The sequence below is a fragment of the Pocillopora damicornis genome, chromosome 13, assembly GCF_964200805.1.
Source record: "Pocillopora damicornis chromosome 13, jaPocDami1.2, whole genome shotgun sequence".
Classification (NCBI taxonomy): Eukaryota; Metazoa; Cnidaria; class Anthozoa; order Scleractinia; family Pocilloporidae; genus Pocillopora; species Pocillopora damicornis.
In genome coordinates, this window is record NC_142682.1 from 6,624,775 (window position 1) to 6,648,896 (window position 24,122).

At 35.9% G+C, this 24,122-nt stretch overlaps 1 protein-coding gene across 3 annotated transcripts; it reads left to right on the forward strand.

Moving 5' to 3' along the window:
* Window positions 1-345: 345 nt before the first annotated feature.
* On the forward strand, window positions 346-22,396 carry LOC113683741 (dual 3',5'-cyclic-AMP and -GMP phosphodiesterase 11). Of its 3 annotated transcripts, none has more exons than XR_016182584.1 (23): window positions 346-1,790; window positions 8,904-8,996; window positions 9,141-9,212; window positions 9,630-9,719; window positions 10,235-10,372; window positions 10,752-10,834; window positions 11,941-12,007; window positions 12,099-12,146; window positions 12,273-12,348; window positions 13,282-13,349; window positions 13,718-13,810; window positions 14,683-14,733; window positions 15,636-15,782; window positions 16,558-16,665; window positions 16,847-16,956; window positions 17,663-17,750; window positions 18,328-18,428; window positions 18,541-18,618; window positions 19,184-19,247; window positions 19,708-19,866; window positions 20,215-20,313; window positions 20,958-21,084; window positions 22,125-22,396. XR_016182584.1 is itself a non-coding variant. In XM_027201012.2 (23 exons), the coding sequence occupies exons 1-22, from the start codon at window positions 1,095-1,097 to the stop codon at window positions 20,985-20,987; spliced, it is 2,559 nt and encodes an 852-aa protein (XP_027056813.2). In that variant the 5' UTR covers window positions 346-1,094; the 3' UTR covers window positions 20,988-21,000; window positions 22,125-22,396. The 3 variants fall into 3 exon arrangements, 2 of the variants coding, with proteins under 2 accessions (XP_027056813.2, XP_027056816.2); XM_027201012.2 differs by having other exon boundaries at window positions 20,958-21,000; XM_027201015.2 differs by having other exon boundaries at window positions 21,043-21,084.
* Window positions 22,397-24,122: the final 1,726 nt, after the last annotated feature.

Genomic DNA, 24,122 nt, shown 5'->3' on the forward strand with positions numbered 1-24,122 from the left:
TTACGAATGTAAAGCAGGCATCAGAGACATCTATTTGTCCTAATGGCCAATTCGATGTTTTCAATTAATACTAAGCCTGGGCCATCTCTTTAATGACCTGCCAGAATTGCGAAACATTTGGGAGCTGCTGCTCTGCGAAAGGCGGAGTAGTGTTTCTTGTCGAAAAAAAAAGATGTTGCAAAACTTGGTTCCCTTATGATCCCTACAGCGCGTTACGTGAGATTTCTGTGATTTACAGACGCAATTCACACCTGTGTTTGCGTTATTCATTACAATTATTGCACAACTATTTCTAAAGCGGATAAGTGAACGACGAATGCGGGGCTATCCTCCTCGAGCTATAGGGGATGGCCCACGTACAGGGGAAACTTGAGGTTCTTTCTTAAAAAGGTGATAGTGCTTGGAATTGTTTGTCTAGAGAGATATGTGAAAACAACGTATGGTTTAAAAGATTTTCCAAGGAGTTTGTTCACTACCCTGAGATCTACCGCTGCATAACTAATTCCAAGTATTTACCTCGCAAATAAACCACCCGTGCTTAATAAGTTGTTTTAATATGAAAAACCCTGCCATTACGCGATTGCTTTCATAGGCGAGGCTATCATTTGATTTTGCTCTCGGTGCATGTAGCCGATATATCTAAGCTTAAAAGACTTTTTTATAGCTGTTTTTGTTTATCACCGTGATATTAAGGAAGTTTGTATCCTCCTCCGTTATAAGAGACTCTCCAAAACGAAAATTGGAGAGAACCTGATAAGTGGCAAATTAAATCCCGCGAGAAACAAACAGACAAACGAACAAAACAAACAAAAAGCCGCTAAAGCCTTCGGCTTAATAATTACTTTGCAAAAGCTTTTTCAATAAGCGAGAGGATGTCCCATCAACAAAAGCCAAGGTGTAGTATAATATTGGCGATTTTCAAGAAACAAAATCTAAAGGCGCTGGATGAGAGCTATGCCAGTGTTTTAGCCAATCACATGAGCGCGCTTCCAATTAACTGTCAATCAACTTAAACAACTGGTTGTCAGTTCTACACTGATCGAGGGATCAACTCCATCGTGTATTTTTCGAATGTATAACAAGGGGCAGCGATAATGGCGAATTGCTGCACTAAAAACGAAAAAACGGAGCCCGTGGGTATCAAACTCGAAGGGAATAACATTGAACAAAATATTGAAAGTTGGCTTGACGATCATCCCGAATTCGTTCACTCTTATTTTACGCGGAAAGCAAGCAGGACTCTGATCGATTCTTGGCTTCAGTCACGCTCGCTTCGAACACCTACCCCTAGCGGAACACCGCCTCCGTCGGGATCTTCTACTCCTGTAAGGAAAATCTCTGCCTCGGAATTTGAAGGCCGAGGGATCTTAAAACCCTTAGTGAATGTTGTCGATGGGCAAGCAACGTTTCTATCACCGAGCGAGCCTTCGAGAGCGCGATCGCCTCACCGCAATCGCAAATCGCGCGTCGAACTACTACAACTGGACGAGACAGAGCTCCTGATGGAACTCGTCAAAGATATCGCCAGTGATTTGGATGTGAAATGTCTTTGTCACAAAATCCTACAAAATGTTAGTATTCTTGTCAATGGAGATCGTTGCTCGCTTTTTCTTCTTCAAGGCCCGAAAGATGGGCCACGCTATCTGGTCTCTAAAGTGTTTGATGTGAATGCGGAGTCTAAACTTGAGGACATGCAAGGGTTGGAGGAAATAAGGATTCCCCTCGGCACAGGAATCGTAGGATATACGGCAGATACGGGAGAAGTAGTGAACATTGCCAACGCATATGAGGTGAGTTGTTTAATTTTTTTTTTCGCCATGGTGCAAGTGTTACGCGCGCGATGTGCTTTTTGTCTCGAATGCCGGTTGCTTAGCTGTCTTCTTTGAACAAACTTTCCAGCCGTGTAGCAGGATTTCTAATCTTTAACTCTCTCATTTATCCACTTTTCGTTCGTGTGCGAAGCGAACGTAACCATTTTAAGAGGACGGAACATTTTATAGTTCATAAACTAAAATGTTTGGCGCCTGCAGATTTGTGGCTCGAAATTCTTGTTAATCGATTATGTCCAGTGATAGTTTCGAGAGCCTACCCCCTTTGGCGAATTTAACACAGCAAACGTTGTATCAAACTTTGTGGATACTCGCAGTGCCCAAGCGAAAAATTCGTTTAATTTCCTAGAACCGTCGAATTTGCGGACGACTCCCTGGAAACGAACCTCGAAGGTACATTTGGAGTGAACACTCTGTCATGTCGAGAACTATTTTTAGTAGTCGTTCGAGCGAATTCGAGCGTTTCTGTCTTCGAGTTACTAGTAAGGAGATTGCTGTTAAACGCTTAAATTGTCTGCTAGGTTTAGTTTTGTTAACTTAGTTTCAGCCATCTACAACAACAAAACTACCGTGGCTTTCAGGGGAAATAGAAAGGTTATCGTCAAAACATTGTAGTCATAATTGCTGTCCCTGCTCGCGGACATGTTTACTGCTAGTTTGTTTACATATGGTGCGATTGGCGCTGTGTGTGCCATCAGATTTTAACCAAAAGCTTGTGCGGTTAGAACACTTTCTAAAGGAGTAATATAGTTATTGGTAATCGCTTTTCGGTTAACTGAGCATCGCTGAATATTCAAATGTTCGGAAAATGATCAAGCATGCATGCGTAAGACTTATTTCTATCGCTTTCAAATATTCAATAAAGTGCATTTTGTATTCTCTCTTTCTTTTGTAACTATTTATTTTTTGTGTTGGCAAGTGGCAGTCTTTTCAAAAGTTAATTTTGTCGTGTGGCTCCGATCGTAAGCCTTACTGACTTACAGCAAAATAACAAAATAAAGCTAGTTTGTTTTACGGGTGTCCTCCCCGCTCTTCGGAATTAATTCCTGTTCTGTCTGTTCGGTGTCATCTATTTTTTTTGTTCCAGATATTAAAGCGGTGTTAGCCACTCAAGCTGAAAGAATAGCTATTTCTTATTTCAGGCGACAGTTAGTTTGAAAAGGACGAAACATATTTGCGATTATAAAAACAGAATATTATGTCACGCGAGCCGTCGCGAAGTGATTAAATGATTTCTTGTAATCCTGTCTTGTAGTACCTCTTTACATTTTTCGTTCGAATGAGACATTAATTACTTCTTGTGATGTTTTTTGAGCATTCCGCACCGATCTCGTTTTTCGTTTACCTCAAATTATTTAACCAAGGCTGAATTCGTAAGAAAGCCATTTGTTCTAGAGGAAGTAAGAGGTGTCTTCATTGTAAAAGGGTCGGTTATCTATTCTGCCATTGTATGCACGTAATATTATTTCATAACAAAGGACAGGCAGCAAAAAATAAGAATTTATGTAAACAGTTCTATCTTGTGGTTGAAAAGCTCTCTCCTTAATTAAACTGAAATTTATCACCGACCGGACATACAGGCGCGATTCTCTTTATTCATAATTTCTTTTGAAGGAAAGCGGCGAGATTTTTCCTTTCATCGGGTCGATTTTTAAGCCACTAAGCGTCTATTTCACTCGACATAGTGCAGATGTTAAATTTAAATTAGAAGGTAATATCTAAATCAATTGAGAATTTGTCAGTATACACTAGTTTTCGTTTCAGTCAGAGATTTATTCCCAAGGGGAATGATTTATGTAAACAAAAAAATGCTTCAGGTCTTTTTCAGTACGGCAAAAGTGACCCGACTGCTATCCACATTATCTCTCTTTCTTATACAGATTGCAATACTCTCTTGTAAATTATAGACCTACGTCAGATATGAAGGACACTCTATAGCCTTGTCATCTTTGCGTTATTGACAGGTCAGATGTATCAATGTTATTAGAAATTATATTCGTAGAGTATTATTTATCTTCGTTTTCATTTTGAAAAGGCAAAAACACCCATGGGATTAATGATATTCAAATTGTGTTTTGCCACTAAGTGGCTCTGCTAATGGACCACGTACAGCTGGTTTTTAGACCCTGCTTCAAGATTTTTTTGTTGTATGTGAGTCCTGCCAACTGTCTGATTTTTGACAGAACAGCTGTAGTTATGTCTAGAATTATGCTAAAATGGAGTTTGTTTGTTTTGCCATGTTACCCTGGCTTGAAATCTAGTTTCCATAGTGTATAGTGGTGATGGGAAAGGCTACTTCTGTTGACTGATATGTTAATCCACCTAAAGCTATTTTTGACATTTATGTTGGGTTTTGAAATTAATTATCGGTAGTCATTTGTACACTCGGATAAGATAACTGTAATACTTCTTTCTGACCCTCTTTGAGCCTCCTTACTTTAGAGTTTAAGGCAAATACTCCATAGCAGTCAAATTAATTTGGTGGAATGATGCAACATTGTGTGCACTTGCCTAATTTCGCTAAGAAACCCAGATTTAAATCCCAGACCAGATTGTTGTTGTGATTTTTGTTGCTTTTCATCCTTTTTCATGATGATTTTTTTTCAAGTTTCATAGTTTTCCTTCCCACACCACTCAATCTAAAATACAAGAGCTAATGTATACTGCTTTCACTAAGGAATTTGTCTTTAATTATTCACTGATTTACTTTGTACAGAAATGTACTAACCACTTTTCTATTGTGTACCAGTGTAATGCTGGATGTTATCACAGCATCTTCTTTATCTGTGACTGAACTATTTTCTTACTCCTAACCTTATCATAATCAGTTAGTTTGTGTGTTTTTGTGATCTTTGACAATCTATCCATTCTCTGGTGCTTTATGAATGCATTGCATGGCTTGCATGCATGCCCACTATCCCATATTTTTCCTCACATAATCTGCAATGTGTCAACTTGCTATTCCATAGGGTTATCATATTAAGCCAGCAACTGGCACATTTCACCATCTACTCTGAAAAACATGCCAGCTATTTGGAATGTTTGTGGCTAGATTTTCATGATTGAAGCATGAGGATATACTGCCTACTTTTTATCACAAGCCAGTCACTCAAAATATTTTTGACAACCCTAATTCAATGCAAATCCTTTTAAACTTTTTCAGCATTTAATGGATTTCTGTGATAATTTCTTTTTGGCTACATGAATTGCATGGTCTTGGGAAGGTCTGCTTGTTATTAAATTCTATAATGTGCTTCACCATCACAACAAATTTTCATTGTTTTTTCTGAGACAAATTTCCAATTTAAGAACAACATCACTTTAAGCTGGGCACCATGAGCTTCAAATCAATGAAAAGTTTTGCTAATTTTTTTGTTTTTGTATTTCAAAATTTAATTTCTCTAGATGAAAAGCTTGTTTGCAGACACTGGTTTACTTTTAAATATGCTGATATTAAGCTTTTAAATGATTATTTGTTCACTTGTAGAGAGTTTGTCATTTGGGATTCGGTTAAAACTGCACTTTGTCATTAGTGTAAGGATTAGTTTTCCATTTGCATTGAAAATTGATATCTTGAACTAAGCTTGTGTCCACAGGGATAGAAGTTTTTTTTATTGTTTTGTATAAGTTTTACCTTAGATAAAAGTTGGCTTTTATTTTGTATGGATGATTGATATCTTTAACTCAGCTTGCACCCACAGGAGTAGAGTTTTGTTCATGTGTCAATAACATTTCACCATGGGTGCTCATCAGTATCTTCCTGTCACAAAACACCTGTTATTGCAGTTTTGTATCTTAATTGTGTCACAGTAGGATGTTTCTCTTTCCCATAATTATTTCAAACTGTGGATTCTGTTTTAGGGTGCATGCTTTTTTAATGTGACACTGTAATCTTTCCATTAAATATCTCAATACTAGTAGTGCTATCCTTTTCATACAGTAATTGGTAACATTTACCACCTGTAGTACCTCTTATACTGCCTAAAATTACTAAAAAGATTTGAAAATTTAACAGGTAAGAGGATTGCTCTACTGGTTTCTAGATTCTTCTTGCACTTGAAAGAAGGGAGAGCAGTGTTCTTGTCTGTGTATTCCCAGCAGGGAACTTTTTTGCTGTGGCACTGAAATTTTACCCTTTTTGTCTCAAACAGTTCGTGTGTCATTTATCAATGGTAAAGTTAGCCTAGATATCTCAAACTCTGGGTGTCTGTGGGTGTGGACTTAACTCAGTGTATTGTTGTTATTTTACACCTATAGCTAACTTACCCCTTTTATTTTTTCTGGTACCAAGTACTGTCTTGGTTGCAGAACTCTCGCAAATATTATTTAAATGATATCAATATTTGTGCATAAATCAAATGTAAGGTATGTAAAGGGACTTTTAGTGTCTGATCAGTGATTTTAGGATTTTCACTGAGAAATATAGTAGCAGTAATATATAAAAAAAAGTAACAAGAGAATAACTTCCATGTTTTAATAAAAGCAGTTTGATCAAGCCATCAAAATTTTGGCAGGGAATTCTGAAGAGCAGCTTGAGAATTTTCCACTCTCTTCTGATAAACACCTGGAGCTTAATTATGGTCCAGCTGCTTTGTAACTTCACCTTCTAGCAACCAGAGTTTAGTTTTTTTTAACAATAATTATTCTGGAGCAGTCTTTGTTTCGACATAAATTGAGATCCTAAAACATTTTTAATGAGCTTCTTAAAATTGCCATAGACAAAAAATGCTTCACTGTTAGATAGTATTATGTTATTTTGTGAAAATTACAAAGGTATGTATTGAAGCTGAAGGCAGGCTGTGTTTTCAATATTGGTGTAATTTTCTCTAGATTCTTAATTGCAGCTATTAATTTTAATTTCTTCCTTCAAAATCAGCAGATGGTACTCATCATGTGGTCTTTGATGACGTAAAGTTAGCTTGTTATCGAATTATTTCTTTTCATGTTTTCACATACTGTATTGTACCAAAATAACCCAAAAAAAACATTGTCAGAATGGAAAAGGATGAAAAAAATATATGGTGTAATATTTTTGAGATGGGGAAACCAATTAATCCTAAATGAATGCAAAGAAAATGTCTTAGTTCTTCTGTGTATCCAGACTTTACTCCAGTCCTAGGAAAAAGCTAGGAAATCTATTTGGGCAGAAATTATTTATTACTATACCCTGCAGAAAGAACAGTTATAGGAAAGCTAAAACTGTGGCCTGGCACATCTCCATGAATTTCAAGCTGAGTAACATGAATACCATATTAGCTGGAAAATGTTCCGTCTGCATGCAAAACTCTTTGAGGCTTGGGGATTTCTCTGAATAGTGAAATTTTGTGCTAAAAATTATGTATGATTGATAGGGCAGTTCCTAAGTTTGAAGGTAGCTTTTACATTAAGAATGTAATGGCTACTGGTGATAACAATCAACAGCTTCACCTGTAACATTGAAAGAGCTGAGCCATGACAGCTATTATGGGTTATAGCCTTTATTAACAGCCCTGACTGAGTAGGCTGGCTTAAGTTTATTTCTATGTTTGCATCACCAATGAGCTTAATCTTCTTTACATTGAGTTCTGATATATTTTTTACATTTCAAAATAAAAAGTTTTCTCATTTTTTTCAGTATTTAACATGATTTGGTACAAAAAAAGAGTGCTAGATATGTGCTTTAATCTGCTAAAACAAGCCACATAATTTTGATAAAGAAAGAGAGTATAAGATGAAACGCTAAAATAAAATTTTTATGAAGTAAATGCTAGAATATGTCTGTTGTCAGCATGAAGCAAATGATTCCTTTAAAATTTTGCAAACTTGAGGCATTGTGGGATAGTTACAATTTAGCAAGAAAATATAGAAAGTCCCATGGCTTATATATTAACCATTTAACTCTCAAGATCTCATTAGTAATTCTCCTTATTGTCTGCCATACAATTCATATAATGTTAGTTTGGAGAATTTGGAATTGGATCAACCAATAATCCCCTAATTGATATTTTTCTTTAAACTCATTACTTGTTTGCTTGATATTATACTGACAGTGTAAGGAGAAATTTTGTCAAGGTCACTAGTGGGACTTAATGGGTTAAATAATTTGTGTACCAAGATACACTTGTATTATTAACTTCTTTCTGTGCTTCACAAGTCCAATGAAAGAAGTGGTGTGTTTTCAAACATGGGCTTTTAGATGCATGAGTCAGACACATTTGGCTGAAGAAATAGTCCATCTAACAGTTGTGTGCTTGGTTGCCAAGCCTTTTCACAGGAGTGAGACTAAATGTGACCTTGTTATGATACAAACCTTGCTCCTTTTCAAATGTAAATTACTTTGTTATCATGCTAACTAGATATTGGTCTCTATCACAACATGGTCAACTTCAACCTGACTCCAAATCAAAGGCTTGTAAACTAAATACAAAGCTGTAAATGGCCTATTCACCTTTGATTTAAATGGTAAGAACCAATCCCCTGCCCCCCTACTCCCAGGAAGGTGAAGCCTCCAGCATCATAATCAAAGGCCATGGGGTCGCAAAACTCACTCTCTGCCAGCAAATCAACCTGAGAGCTCTGAGAACAGTTGTGAGAAATTGGTCAACACTAAGAAATATATATGGATTAGAACCCTTTACTCTCATGAGTGACCAAGACAGGATTTCTCCTTACTATATCTCTACAATATCATGCAGACAAGTGATAAGAATAAAGAAAAATATCAATTATGTGATTATTAATTAAGCAAATACCAAATTCTCCAAACTAACATAATGAGAATCATTTGGCAGACAGTAGGGAGAATTACCATTGAGATCTTGGGAGTTAAAGGGTTAAACTATTTCCCTCACAGGCAATCAATGAAAAAGCAGTAGATTATGTCTCAGTCACTTCCATTCAAAGACATAAAAGTAGGTTTTGATTTCAAAAAAAATATATCCCTGTAATCTTTGCAACTTTTATCCCTGCCTAAGGAGGAACTTTTTAAGGGAACATCTTTTCAGGTGCACAGGATGTCTCTTGAACAGAGGTTCCACTATTAGATGGTTCCTGTCACAAGTGAATGTTCATGATAAAATGTTATTTCCTCAACAGGATTCAAGATTTAACCAGGAAATTGACAAAAAAACTGGTTACCACACCAGAAGTATTCTTTGTATGCCAATCAGAGATCACTACCATGGAGAGGTATGTCATTTAAGAAGAGGAATCCTATTAGCAGATAAAGGGAGGCATCCCCAAAAAAAGCCACTTTTTTTAATCCCTATGGCTTTATTTGATTTTGGCAATGAATTCTATGTTTGTTTACCTATATTTTCTTTACCCTCATAGATTATTGGCGTTGCTCAAGTTATAAATAAAAGAGGATTTTTAGATCACACTTTTACCAGAGAAGATGAAAAGGTAAAAATATGTGGTGCGTTTTTTATTACTCTTCTTGGGTGAAGTCTGGTAAGAGACAAACTTATGACCTTATTTCCTAATGCTCAGCATTTGATCAATATTGGTTGCATGGTGATGGTGCATTTATTTCTTAACTTCTTGGTGCGTCTTGCAGACTGTTAGAATTAGCGATGATGAACACTATCCTTATTGCAAAAGAAAAAGACAGATGGTAAAATTTTAAGCTTGGCTGTTGAAAAAAGAAGATATTCAATTCAGTTTACATGAGTTTACTGGTAAAATTTCGCCAATCCTGAACCCAACCCTTACCTCTCTCTCAGCATATATCATGGAGAAAGTATATTATACACATAAGGAATTAACAAGTTTTGCATGATTTAAAGTAAGGTCATCATCAATGACCTCTTTGTTTTGCAGATATTTAGCAAATACTTGGTCTTCTGTGGAATTGGAATTACAAATGCAGAACTCTATGAGAGAGCACAACTTGAAATTAGAAGAAACCAGGTGTGTTATGATTAACCCACTACTACATACCTATCTTGCACAGAGCTCTTAAGTCTTGATCATTGAGCGTTAGACTTTGAATTCAATCTTAATTTCTCATGCAGGAAATATTATTTCTCATGCATGTAAGGTTTGTGCTTTAAAATGTTCATTTTGAGGTAACAAACTACAGCTGCTAATTATAATTTTAATTTATCCTTCTAATTAACATTACTCCATGTTCCCTTTGTGCTCACTTCTAACTCTTTCCAATGTTAGAACTTTTTGCTGAGGATAAATGAATGCACTCCTTAGATGCATCATTTTTTCACAGTTTTTCAGAGGAGCATGCCCCCATACCCCACCTCCCTCCCTCCCCCTCCCCCTCCCCCCCTCTTGACAGTGGTGCCCACAGCATCACTTTTAAGGCTGTACATTGACAACTTCACTCTTTTTTCCAGCAAATCAACTTGAGAGCTCTGCATAGCTATCTTGCACATCTGGTTCAAATAAGTAAAATTTGTTTTAATTTCCAGGTTTTACTGGATTTAGCTAGAACAATTTTTGAAGAACAGAGCACACTTCACAACATTGTACAGAAAATTATGATGATCACACAGACTCTACTTCAATGTGAAAGATGTTCAGTTCTCTTAGTTGATCCTTCTTCAAAGGTATGAGTTGAAGTTATTCATTTGAAACGCTATACTTATAATGTTGATGCTGTGTACCACAGGGAAAAAAGGGTCTAATAGATTTTGCCTGGTGATTGGTAAGTGCAGTGTCTTGTCTCCCTCCCTCCCCCTCCCCCTCAATCTCAATCCCAGGAACAAAAGTCACAGAAATGAAGCACATAACCCAAAACTGAAATCATAAAAAAAATTGAAGAACATCCCTAACCAATATATTCCAAAGAAGATCCAGGTGAGTTGAAACATATGTTGTTGGTAGTAAGAATGAACATTTGCCTAGAGAATTGTTAGTATAGTATTACTATGAAAAGCAATTTTTAACAAAAATTGATTTTAATTTTTTTTTCTCTATTTATTGTAGACACTTTTTTCTCAAGCTTTTGATTTAGAGGCCCGGGACTATTTAAATGAAGATGATCAGACTGTGGTGAAACACAGATCATGGTAAATGTAACTTTCATAGAATTATTAATCCATTGAATCCTGAGTGTTTCATGTGCCCAGTCTGCATACAACAAAATTTTTGAGCTTCAGGAAGACTAAACTCCATATGCAGTAAATATTTCCTGGTTGTCTGCTTCCAGACACAAGCTCCAAGTGAAACAAAACTCAAACAATGAATTATGTGTTAAGAAATAAAATGTAATGTTGTAATTTGATTGTTTGAGTGAGTATGTATAAACTGATTGGTCAGTTTTGCTGTGATGTTATTGGCTAGAACCACACTATTTGCTGGGACTCTGCGCAATGCTAACCTACAGCACTAACTACTTTCAACGACTGACTCTGGAAAGCTGGCTTACTAACTTAGAACAGACTCCCCTCAACAGGTGTTAACCACCACTGGCACCATATAAACAACTTATTCATGACATTAACATTACAAATGAACTGAACAGAACAACTGACCTATGCCACTTGAATCTTGCAGTTATGAACACTATTTGAGTAGTAGTGGAAATAAAGCCTAAAATTTTTGGTAGTACTTATTATAATATTTTAAATAGTGTTCATAACTGTGAGGGTCACTTCCATATTCGTTTCTTCAACCGTACTTCGCATATATGATTTTCATGTATTTACAGTCATTTATTTGCCCCTTGGAGGGTTTATTTGGAACTAATGTAATGACCAGCTCCCAGTTGGCTTGTTAGCTCAGGTTGTAAAGCACTGCACCAGTATTGCAGAGGTCAATTCCCATAGAGGCCTGAATTGTTTTCAGGCCTTATTTTCACTACTACTTAAGTAGAGTTCAGAACTGCAAGAATTGCTTCCATATTCATTTCTTCAACTACAGTTCACATGTATGATTTTCATATATTTACAGTAATTATTCTCTTGATGTTATTTCAGAGAATTTGATATTAGATCAACTAATAATCCCCTAATTGATATTTTTCTTTATTCTCATCACTTATCTGGTTGATATTGTATTAGTATTGCGAGGAGAAATTCTGTTTTGGTCTCACATGGGATTTTAAGGGTTAAGGACTGCAGGGCTCAAGAGTCTAGTTCTTTAAGTCATAGTTGTTTTGTATTCTTCTTTTTAGTAGCAAGACAGAAGTCCGATTTCCTATCAATATAGGAATTACAGGTCATGTTGCAACAACTGGCGAGGTTTGAGATGCCTTTTTTTGTATGGGAGACTTTGGTTTATGTAGATGTACTAAAAAGTTATTATCTGTGATTTTTCCTTTATTTTTTTCAGACATTAAATATTCCCGATGCGTATCAAGATGAGAGATTTGATCCAGCTGTATGTATTCAATATTTTATGTTAAATGACATCTCTTGGCAACCATATGTGACATGATCAGTTTAAAATGCAAGCTTTACTCTACTGCACAGCCCACTTATGTTTTCTTCCTGTTCTGTTACACAGGTTGACCAAGCTTCAGGATTTGTCACCCAAACAATTCTATGTATGCCTATTAAGAACAGCAGTGAAGAAATTATAGGTGAGGGAGGGAATATTAATGTCTGTCTCAATAATAGGCCATTTTACAGTTGTGTACTTAGTTGCCAAGCCTTTGATTTGGAGTGAGGCTGAAGGTGTCACCATGTCATGATGGAGACCAATATTTAGTCAGCATGATAACAAAGTCATATGCATTTGGAAAGCAGCAAGGTTTGTATCATAACAAGGTCAACCTTAGCCTCACTTCTGTTCAAAGGCTTGGCAGACAAGCAGTCAAGTGTAAAATGGAGTATTGGCAATTTGGGTATGAATCATTGGAACAAAATGACTGTGGATACAAAATGATTGGATACCACCTCTTGAGGCTTGTGAAGTGATCTGCAACATGACTGTCAGCAGCTTAAAACAACTGTTTAAGTGATATGTCTCCAATTTCATGGTCTGCTTTTGATCATGACACTTTAAGAGATGTAAATCCCAAACTGATGTCAGTAGTCTCATTCATTTATCTAAAAAATTTACAATAATTGTGCCTTGCATTTAATAATGAAGATCCCAGCCAACTGGGTTGGTCTAGTTTGGTCTGGTTGTTTATACTCTTTTCATAATTGGTTCTGTGGTATTTGTTTAACTTTTTACAACCTAAATTCATCATGCATATTCTCCGCACTGTTCTCCATACATTTCCTAAGGTGCTGAAGAGGAGAATTTGTTTAACAATCAAGAGCTTCTTTAGTTGGTGATCATTTCTGTTATTCTCATGACCTTGATATGTGATTCTGGGGTGATACTGTAAGGAGAAATTTCATGTTAGTCATTCTTAGGGGTTAAAGGGTTAACAAACAAGGATTTTTATAAGCCAGACCCACTCTTCTGTCCTTTGCTTTGCCACTCTTCTATCCTTTGCTAATAACTGTCATTTTCTCTAAGAATAAAGTTCCTAAAAGTTCGTTTTCCTCTTCTCTTTTTTCAGGTGTTGTCCAACTCTTGAACAAACTTGATGGCACAGCTTTCAACAAGAATGATGAAAATCTCTTTGAGGTATATCTTCTGACAAAGTGTGTATTCATTTATGGTAGATATGATTTGAAACTTGTTTAGATGGGCAAGTGAATTATTTGATCTCAACCTATTTGCTGCTGCTAACATGGCCCAGTTTGTAGTGGCAGTCATCTAATATCTGGAAGGCAAAGGTTTGAACTCTCTCAAAGCCAGAATTTATTCAGACTTTTCTTTATTCAATTTCCTCTTTTGCAGTACATCTGTGAGGATCAGTTTGATTTTTGTTGACCTCCTTATACAGAGATGCAAAATTATAGAGCTCTATCAATACCCACCTGTACTTATAAATGCCAAAATATTCCTTCATATCCAGTAATGATATTTCTTATTTTCCATTGGTTTTACAGGCTTTTGCAATCTTTTGTGGCATGGCAATCCAGAATACTGTTATGTATGAAAATGTCAACAAAGCTATGGCAAAACAGAAAGTTGCACTGGAGGTAAGAATTGTTTATTAACAAGCTCAGGGTTTCAGTAGCAGTTGGGTGGCAGGTAGATCCATCTGTCTGTGGCATTTCTCAAAAGTCATTGTACTCTTAACATATACATGTTGACATCCGAGAATGTCAAAGTACCAGGCCATTTTACAGTTGTCTGCTCAGTTGCCAAGCTTTTGATTTGGAGTTAGGCTGAAGGTGACCTTGTTGTGAGAGAGACCAGTATCTAGTTAGCATGATACCAAATTAAGTAATTTGCATTTGAAAAGAGGCAAGGTTTTTATCATAACAAGGTCATCCTTAGCCTCACTCCCATTCAAAGGCTTGGCAACTAAACACGCAACTGTAAAATGGACTATTGGGGAAAACCTGGAAAATAAAGGATGATGCTGCTGCAAGATTCTAGAACTTCAAAATTTCCTGGGAAAGCTTGGACATTCTTAGCAGTGAAAGACCTACCAGCCCCTCAGAACTACTTGCCTGCTGTTTTTGACTGTCCATTTGTACCACATCTCAATCCTTAGACCGCTAAGAGTGACTAAAATCTAATTTCTCCTTTCAATATCACCCTTGGATCACTCATATAGGTAACATGAATAAAGGAAGTGATCACCAACTGAAGAAGCTCTTGATTGTGAAACAAATTCTCCTTGTCAGTACCTTAGGAAATGCTTAAGAACAGTATGGAGAACATGAATACTGATGTTTAAGTGTAAAGGATTAATGAAATCACTGCAAGTTTAACGGATGTCTTGAATGTTTGAATTAGTGGCCAGCTTTTGATGAACACCAAGATCAAAATAAGTACCCTCCTCTTGTCTTGCTCCACTATCTGGGGTTAAGTCAATAATTTTTGTTTTTTTATTGTGTTCAAGGTTCTTTCTTACCATGCCACTGCCCCTTTGGAGGAAGCTAACAAATTAAAGGTACACAACTTTTACATTTGATTAATAATTCTGGTTCCATGGAAAACCTGGAGAGTCTAAGAATTTTTCAATATCACTTGAAAGCTTTGAATGGGTTATTTACAATTGTGTACTTTGTTGCCTAGCCTTTGATTTGGAGTGAGGCTGAAGGTGACCATGTTGTGATAGGGACCACTGTCTAACCAGTATAGCTAGCATGATAGCAAAGTGATTTACATTTCAAAAGCAGCAAGGTCCACATTAACCCTTTAACTCCCATTAGTGACCAAGACTGAATTTCTCCTTCCTTTTTTGAAACAACATTAAGCAGGCAAGTGATGAGAACAAAGAAAAGTATCAATTATCAGTTGATCCAATACCAAATTCTCCAAAATAACATCATAAGAATTATACAGCAGACAGTAAGGAGAATTGCTAATGAGATCTTCAGAGTGAAAGGCTTAATTAGCCTCACTCCTTTTCAGAGGCTTGACAACCAAGTACACAACTGTAAAATGGACTGTTTATGGTTTACAGTTTCCATTGCATGAAGTGTCTATAGCAAAGTAACAACCCCCCCCCCCCCCCCCCACACAGCATTTCATCAGTGAGACTTCCCTGATGATTTGCCAGTATCCATTTGGCTATAATTTCTTGTGTAGATCAGCAGGAATAAGAGCTAATATTTTGTTGGGTTTTATCTCAATTTGATTCAAAACTAACGAAAAAAAAAAAAACCCCTTTGCAAATTAAACTTTACACTAAGCCCTAGTTAGGCTAACCCATTCACTCCCATGGGCAATTACCATTAGGCCATCACATCTCCCACTTCAGAGTGGGATAAGCTCCGGCAAAATTAGTTCTCTGGCTGGTAAGCTAACTGTATTTATTTTACCTTAATTTTTTATCCTTCTCCTCGGCAGTCTGTTCCTTTACCATCAATCAAAACCCTTAATCTGCTGGAGTTCACTTTTGATGATGAGTTGGTCAGTGATCAAGATACTCTTCTAGGCACGCTTGCAATGGTGATGGACCTAAAGTTACATGAGCATTTTAATGTGGAGTACCAGGTAAAATGGTGCCCTGCTCTTCCCTTTTTATTAGTTTTAATTTAATTTAGCTTACAGAATTATTTGATTACTTAATATATATTTTTGGATTTTATTTTATTACAGAGTAAATTTCAATTGAGTGTGAAACGTCATTCAGGATAAACCCTTTTACCTCTAAGAATGACTAAACACACATTAAGGTCATGAGAATAAAAATGATCAGAAACTTAACACTCTCTTGATTGTTTAAAAAATCGTTCTTGTCAGCACCTTGTAAAATGTATAGGGAACAGTTTGGAGAATATACATACTGATGTTAGGGTGGTAAAAGGTTAAATTCATATATTTTGTTTGACTTCACTCTGTTGCCCTAGAAAAGTTGTGCTACCCTTTCAACCAAACAAACAAAAATAAAACAATTTTGTATTTTCCCACACTGCACATGGTATTTTTTTTTCTTGTTGACTTTTAATTGGTTCCTTGTATTGGCTGTTTGCCCTTCACACTCTAACATAAACATATATATCCTCTACACTGTGTTCTCTTAACATTTCCCTTGGTACTGGCAGGGAGAATGTTTGGCAATAAGGAGCTTCTTAAATTGGTGATCATTTCCTTTATTCTCATGACTTTTTCATTTGACTCATAGTGAAACTGTAAGGAGAACCAAAAAGCCAGTTAGTCTGGTGGTGTTAAAGGATTATGATTACTTTAAATTTAGTCTTTGCTGTACAATCCTCATATGAAATGTGCTGCGTCATTAGTAACCAACCTTAATGTTTGTGTTCATCAGGTTCTCTGTCGCTGGATCCTAACAGTGAAGAAAAACTACCGGCCTGTGATGTACCACAATTGGAGGCATGCATTTAATGTAGCTCAGACAATGTTCACCATTCTCAAGGTAGTTATCCATTTTTTAGTTCTGGCCACCATTTTGTGATTCCAGATCAAGTAATGGCAACCTCAAAAAAGGAATGAGCTCAGAGCCCTGATAAACATAACATGTTTTCATAAAAGGAAATGCCTGTTATATAGGGCATTAGTGTTAGTTTTTTTCCACAATGTGATATTTTGGATTATAGGTGGACAAATTTGGGAAGTTGTTTACTCCAGAAGAGAAATTTGCTCTTCTAGTTGCCTGTCTTTCACATGATCTTGATCACAGGGGAACCAACAATTCATTTCAAATAAAGTAAGTGGACAGAACACTCATTTTGAGTGTGTTAAGTTCTTCTTATGTAATGTTTGCACCCTAACGTCAGCATGCATATTCTCCTTATTGTTCTCTATACATTTCCGGTAGTACCCACGAGGAGAGTTTGTTTTTTACAGCCAAGGGCATCTTAAGTTGGTGATCATTTTCTTTGTTCTCGTGACGTTAATGTTTGATGTCTGAATGATACTGTATGGAGAAATTAGATGCTAGTCACTCTTAGGAGTTGAAGGGTTAAGGTTAAGTCTTAGGTCTCATTCCATTTTCTTTAACAAAATTCTCCTCTTTCACAGTGGTTGTTTGAGTGTTAAACTCAGTCGACTACTGTCACATGAATAAAGGGGGTAAGTTTCTAAAGAAACTGTGGTGCTGCATCGGTGTTAGAGTATAGCAGGGTAATTTAGTATCATCAACTGAGTTGATAACCTGAACTGGCCATTGTAAAGATTTTAAAAGCTGACTTTTTGAGCTTTAGCCCTTTGTTAGAGGGAAAGAAGGGATGAAGGGCTATGGCAAAGGGCTAACACTTGAAACATCAGCTTTGAAACTCTTTATGGCAAAAAATTTGCATTATCAACACAGTTCATAATACTAAATTACCCTGACTAATGTCACAACCTACAAATTATGTAAATTGCTAAAGTGTAATATTCAAATTATGATAACCTATTCACCACACCCTTAGGAGTGCCTCGGCATTAGCGCAACTTTATAGCACATCAACTATGGAGCATCATCACTTTGATCAATGCATTATGATCATCAACAGCCAGGTATTGATTATTGTTTAATCTGTAAGGGAGATAGGATATTAAGGTTAGGCCAGATGGCTTGTTATGTTTTGTAGTAATCCCTATCTTATACAGTTTCATTGCTTTTTTGCTTGTACGTGATTTAGAATTTCTGGAACACTTAGTGTTTATTCAGAGCATCTCTGTCCTCTTCTCCAGTTACACCTTGCTACTGCAATTATCAGTTGAGTGAGATGTGGATAAGTAAGGTGATGAAATTATGGTGTTGGCACAGGTGACCTTCCTCAATTAAAGGGGTGGTAACTGAATCTCAAGAGCTAATTATCACCAACCATTGAACATGAAAGTTCAGCAAAAGAAGTGAAACAACATAATGCCATAAGAAACAGAGCTAGTTACCCATGACAATAACAGAAATTTCACATCAAAATTGGTCCCAAACTTTCCCCACACCTCGCTCATCTGAAAATTGCAGTATTTTATGTTTTGTCAAATAATGTTGACTGATGTTAATAACTATTTCACACTAGATGAGTAATGAATACTTTTTATCTCTTTTACTTTACTTAGTATTGTTTTACCTAATATCTCATTTTAGGGAAATGAAATTTTTGGATCTCTCTCAGCTGAGGATTATAACAAAGTGATCAAACTTGTAGAACAAGCGATCATTGCAACTGATCTAGCCTTGTACTTCCAGTAAGTAATAGACAGTATAGTGTTCTTACCAGGTTGATGCACTTGATAATGATTTTTGCTCTTGGGAATAATGTCAAGGAGGCATTTCCATTCTGAATCTTTTTCGTCTAAGGAAACGGGCTGAATTTTTCAAGAAAGCTGAAGCTGGACTTGAAGATTGGTCAACTGATGAAAACAGAGAACTTTTGAGGTGTGAAAACATCTTTTAATATTTTCAGGGTTTTTTCCAACTTTTGTTGAACAACTGAGTATCAAGAAATTGTGCTTTTTGGTCATTTTTTAATTGATGTAACTATTTATAGCCTTGTTGCTTATTTCACATACCCCAACCAGCCCAGATTCTTCTTCTAATAATGTACATGAAAAAACTACGCGCATCTGATTGGCAGAAAACAAGTGCATTTTTCATGTAGCACAAGTGCAAAGTTGTAACACAAGTGCAAATTATAAATAGCACACAAGTTACAGAAATTTACTCCACTTGACTTTCTGTAATGCATTTTTCATGTAAATTATTAACAAGTAACCAGATGATTTCTCAAGCAATTTGGTGTAATTAAGCACTTGTAAATCTTTAAAAGATCATGAAGTAGTCATCAGGATTTGGTTTTAGATCAAGAGAACAACTGATAAGTTTGAATATTCTCATAACCCTTTTACAGGATAATGTGTGGATTGCATAGGGAGAAGTTACTTGTTAATCACTTTCGGGAGTTAAAGGGTTAAGTAACACTTTATATCTTATATGCATTCAGAGCTATGATGATGACAGCATGTGATCTTTCAGCCATCACCAAACCTTGGCCTGTACAGAGAAGGGTAAGGAGATTTTACTGCTTGGTCATAGTTAAGTGGTTAACCATTTTTAATTAATGGTTTGTTGAAATAATTGTGCTTCTGAGAAGAAAAATGCAGTTGTTCTTGTTCTAAATTTCATGCCAGTGATGATTACAACTCAATTTCAAAATTGAGTGTCTTTTTTTTTAACAATCATTTTCCATATTCTTGCTGACTAACATTACCAGATAATGTTCCAATACGTGTGACTTGAGAGAGCTAGATCAACTGAAAAAACCAATGCCAAGATTTACAATTTTTTTTCAACACAGCTGTTGAATAAATTTTGTTCTGTTTCTTTTGTTTTTGCTGTTGATTTTTCCTATTTAAAAGTAAGTGGATTGTTTTTTCTCATCGTACATTTGTTATTGCTATAAAGCAAGCAGCTCTCTACTGTTTGTCTCAACCTTTTCTTTTTTTTTTTTTTCGTTTCTCATTAAAGACAGCACTACTTGTGGCTGAGGAATTCTTTCAGCAAGGTGACCTTGAACAACAAGAGTTGAAATCCACACCCATGGCTATGATGGACAGGGCAAAGAAAGATGAACTTCCACAAATGCAAGTTGGTTTCATAGATTCTGTCTGTCTACCTCTGTATAAGGTGAGTGGCATTCAATCATTTGGTTCAATGTTCTCAACATTGTGTGTAAAATCAAACTTTTCTAGGAAAACATAAATTTTTTTCTTAATCTGTCATGGAAAGTCATGGAATTTTACTGCAATAAAAAAAAATAATCCCGCTCTCAGTAACAAGGAATTAAACAGTTTATTTACAAGGTTGATGAACCTGTACATTATTTCCAGTAATCCTCATTTGTTGGCTAAGAAGCAACTGGCAATTCAAGTTTATCTTTTGGGCATTTGATTAGCTATCGAAAAAAAAAGAACTCTACATTAATTATAATTTCTCAGAACTTCAAGGTAGATGAATCTTTGAGTTTTCTTGCAGGCTTTTACACAAATGAGTCCAAAGCTTGCTCCGCTTAAAGAGGGCTGTAGAGAAAACAAACTACAATGGCAGAAACTAGCTGATGATTACAAGGCACAGGTGTGACAAAAGCTATACATTTTGTTGACACTGTTATTACTACTAAACATCTTGCTACAAGCCTCAGTGAACACTGGTTTTCACTCAAAATGGAGTTAGAGTAACCAAAGAGTTTGAGCTATATGATGTGGTGAAATTATTTATCAGCTACTAGGTAGAATACAAATACCCCCTTACCTTTTTGTTGCTTATGATCTAGTGAAACCATATTTTTGGATTGATGAGCTTTCAGAGGACGTAAGAACTGGCTCTTTGATCAGATTGTTGTTCCTTCTCTCCAACAATGTACTACAATTTTCAATTTAGTGAGGTGTGGTGGTAAAAAATTGTGTCGTTGTCTGTTTCCAGTGGCAATGTTTTGTTTGATTTCTTTTGGGTTGTGTAGTTTGTTTCTATTATTTCAAGTTCACTCGCTCAGCTTTCTGAAATGAACTAATTGGATTGTAGAGGACAATTTTGCCATCAATAGAGTTCGAAAATTTGGGCTATTGACCTCAAAAAGAAGATGGTAATGAGTGCTTAACTCTTATCTCTCAAAGAGTTTTAGTTTTTTTTTGTATGAGACTTATAAAAAGGTTTTGATTCCCAATAGCTGGATGCTTGGAATTTTCAAACAAATTGTTTTTTTCGTCTTCTTTGTACAGATTGAGAACAAAGTGTGGAGAAAGAGATGAGATCTCAGATGATGTAAATACTGAACATTTGTTATTATTTTTATTTGCTTGATAGCCTTAGCTGAGCTGTGAGCTTGCATGATCTTTGTAATACCTAGTAAGTATGTAAACATTATTTTTTTCACATCCCAGTCATGGCAATCATTCATAAAATGTCTATTTTTCCCATTGTTGACATGAAATTATTATTTTGTTTGGTGTTTAAGAAAATTTAGATTAAAAGTAATATTAACATGTAATGTAACATCAGTTGAATATTAACACCTGATTTAACCACATTAAACCCATTTTGCCTAGGATTTAACTAACCACAACTGGTAAATAGAATTAATATTATTCTGACTTTTGCCTGAGAATAATATTGTCAAGGGTTAGAAATCACCTGACTTTCATAAGGTAAAGTTTTCTAAAGGTTAATTCAACACAATAAGTACATTTAACCCTTTTATTTAAGATAAAAATTAATGATTTATTAATATGTGATGAATATTGATTGGCATTGATATCGATTTTGAATTTATTCAATATTAATATCATGACAATTGTCAATTAATTTCAGTCAGGCTATTGATAAGTGTATATTTTGGCCATATTTGATAAATTTTTATTTTTTTCTTGAGCTATGTAGTAATAAATCTAAACATCAGAGGGCACACCACAAGGACTCTTCTCTGAAATTATTTTGGCACAATTTAATAACTCTCTCTTGTAAGTTGGCAGCTCAGCTGAAAAGACATTTAAGAAGGATGACACTTCACAGAAATTATCACTGAAGCTGTCTCCCTTTCCCCCTTCTCAGAAGTATTGTGAAAAAAGGGCTTGAGTCTCTGTCCTTTTTTTGAGGAAACTCTAGTTGAATGTGATCTTCTTGGCAAAAAGGGGGCAATTTCAACCTCATTCCTGGGCCCTCTCTCTTCCTTCCTCTACTAAAGGTCAGCCTACTGTCAGGGAATTTGAAAGGGGGCAGATTGCTGGTGAGGGAGGGAGGGGGGCTGGTTGACAGTGTAGGATCTCAATTAGGAATTGCATTAACATTCTCAATTGCAAACAGTGGTAAGTCCTGGGAGAGTGTGAGTCTCTTGTTTGATAACACTTAGCCCTAACATATTTTCAGTTGAATTCTTTCTTCTTTTGTAGCCTCAAGATGAGAGGAAATCAAACAGAAAAGTATGCCTGTCTCATTGGAAGACAAATAGTATATTAAAAGAGTTAAAGTAGCAATCTTGTAAATAGACATCATATGAATTTAATTTTTCTAGCAAATGAATAGTAAGATCATTGCCAGTTGGTGTTTGTATAAATATTATTGTACATGGTCAAGTAAAACTATAGCAGTGTCTGTTATATTTTCTCTATTCATAATATCCAACAAATGGGATCAAATTAAAGGCTTTACTGGTTGCTAACAACAAGCATACAAGAGCATTTACTAAAGAAAATTGGTTCAACTATGGGGTTACATTTGATGGGGTGGTCTAATTGTCTGTGTGAGAACAGTGGTGACAAGAACAGATGTCCCTTACAGTAGGTGATGTTTTCACAATCTGAGAAGAAGTCAACTCATGACTGTAATGGCAACTTTTAGCTCAGGTTTTTGAAAAGTCTTTTCTTGTCACGACAGAGACTTTGAAGCAAACCACAATGACAATGGCAATGGCAATAAGGATGTGGTAAAAAACAAAGACTTAATGCATGGGCAGTACAATAGCCTGGCACATGTATTTTAGACTTCATGCACTTCTTAGCCATCCCCTGCAAAGCAAAAAGGTGCAATCACCAAAATTTGTGTGGTCTGAGAACAGAAACCCAGACACCAAATCATTTAAGTTTTTATTTGGAACTCAACAATTTTCCTCTACATTATGCTGAAGTAGGGGAGTGGCATCATAAGAGGTGGTAAACACATGCAGTTATTTTCAAAATTCTACAAAAAATGATTGATGTCTTCCTAGGCATTGCCATACTGACTGCTTAAAAAACTTTTAACTACAAAGCCTTTCGTTGAGATGATAGACTAGTGCTCCTTTCACTCCACCAACACATGTTTAGTTTAACCAGGTTTAACTAAATAAAAACCAGCGATAGAAAACTGAAAGACTAAAACTTACTATTTGGGTTCAAGTAAGCATGAACTTTTATCTTCATTGTGCTTAATTTGAAGTCAGCAAACATCATTTTAAGCAACTTAATGAAGAAAACAGTCTCTGTGTTTGACAAAACAGCTGTGAAACGTGATGTAGCTTTGGAGTGAATAGAGTATAGGATTTCACATAATTCTTTCACACTTGAGATCCTAAAACTATTTTTCTAACGATAGTGAGTGCACATCTCTACTGGTTGGTTCTGAAAAGTTCTGTCAATGCGAAAACCCTCAGTTTGTTCATTAATAACTCTCATTACCTGCCTGCATGAAAGTGTATTATAATGCGAATAGAACTCATATACTTGTCACTCTTGGAAGTCAAAGGTTTTGCGCAAGTGAAGTGTAACTGATATTAATTGTGCCACAACCATCAATGGTGGCACTTAAAGCCTCTTGGCTGCTTCTTATACCCTTCTGAAGGAACAAACTCAACTTTAAACATTTTCTTACCAAATCTCTTGTTTCTCTTTTGAACAATGTACTTTACTAAAGTTGAATGTCGTCCTATCATTGCATAGTGAAATAAGCCATGAAATTATTATGAAATAGAAGTGTTGTTCAGGGATTCCACTGACCAATGACAGGAATGAGAGTCCTTTCTTTGCCACATTTAAGTCTTTTCCTCATTCACCGTACTATTGATTCATGACTCATAAACTTACATTGAAGAGTAATATATGAACCTGTACAGAAATATATTATTTTAATGGAGGGTCCAAACGGGTAACTTGCGTGATATTATATTTAGTGTTGAACACTATCTTTTGTTGGCAAAATTCACATTTCATTCACTTTGTTCCGATCTTGAAGCACAGGGACAAACACTTATATTTGAGCCACCAATCTGGTAACACATATCAGACTGAAACAGGTGGCATTGTTACAAAACGATTATAATTTAAAGAAAAACAAAACCTAAAAACTTGACAAGTCAAACTTTGAGTAAAAAATATTGGTTGGCCTCTTTAATTAACGTTTCCAAGGAAAGTTAC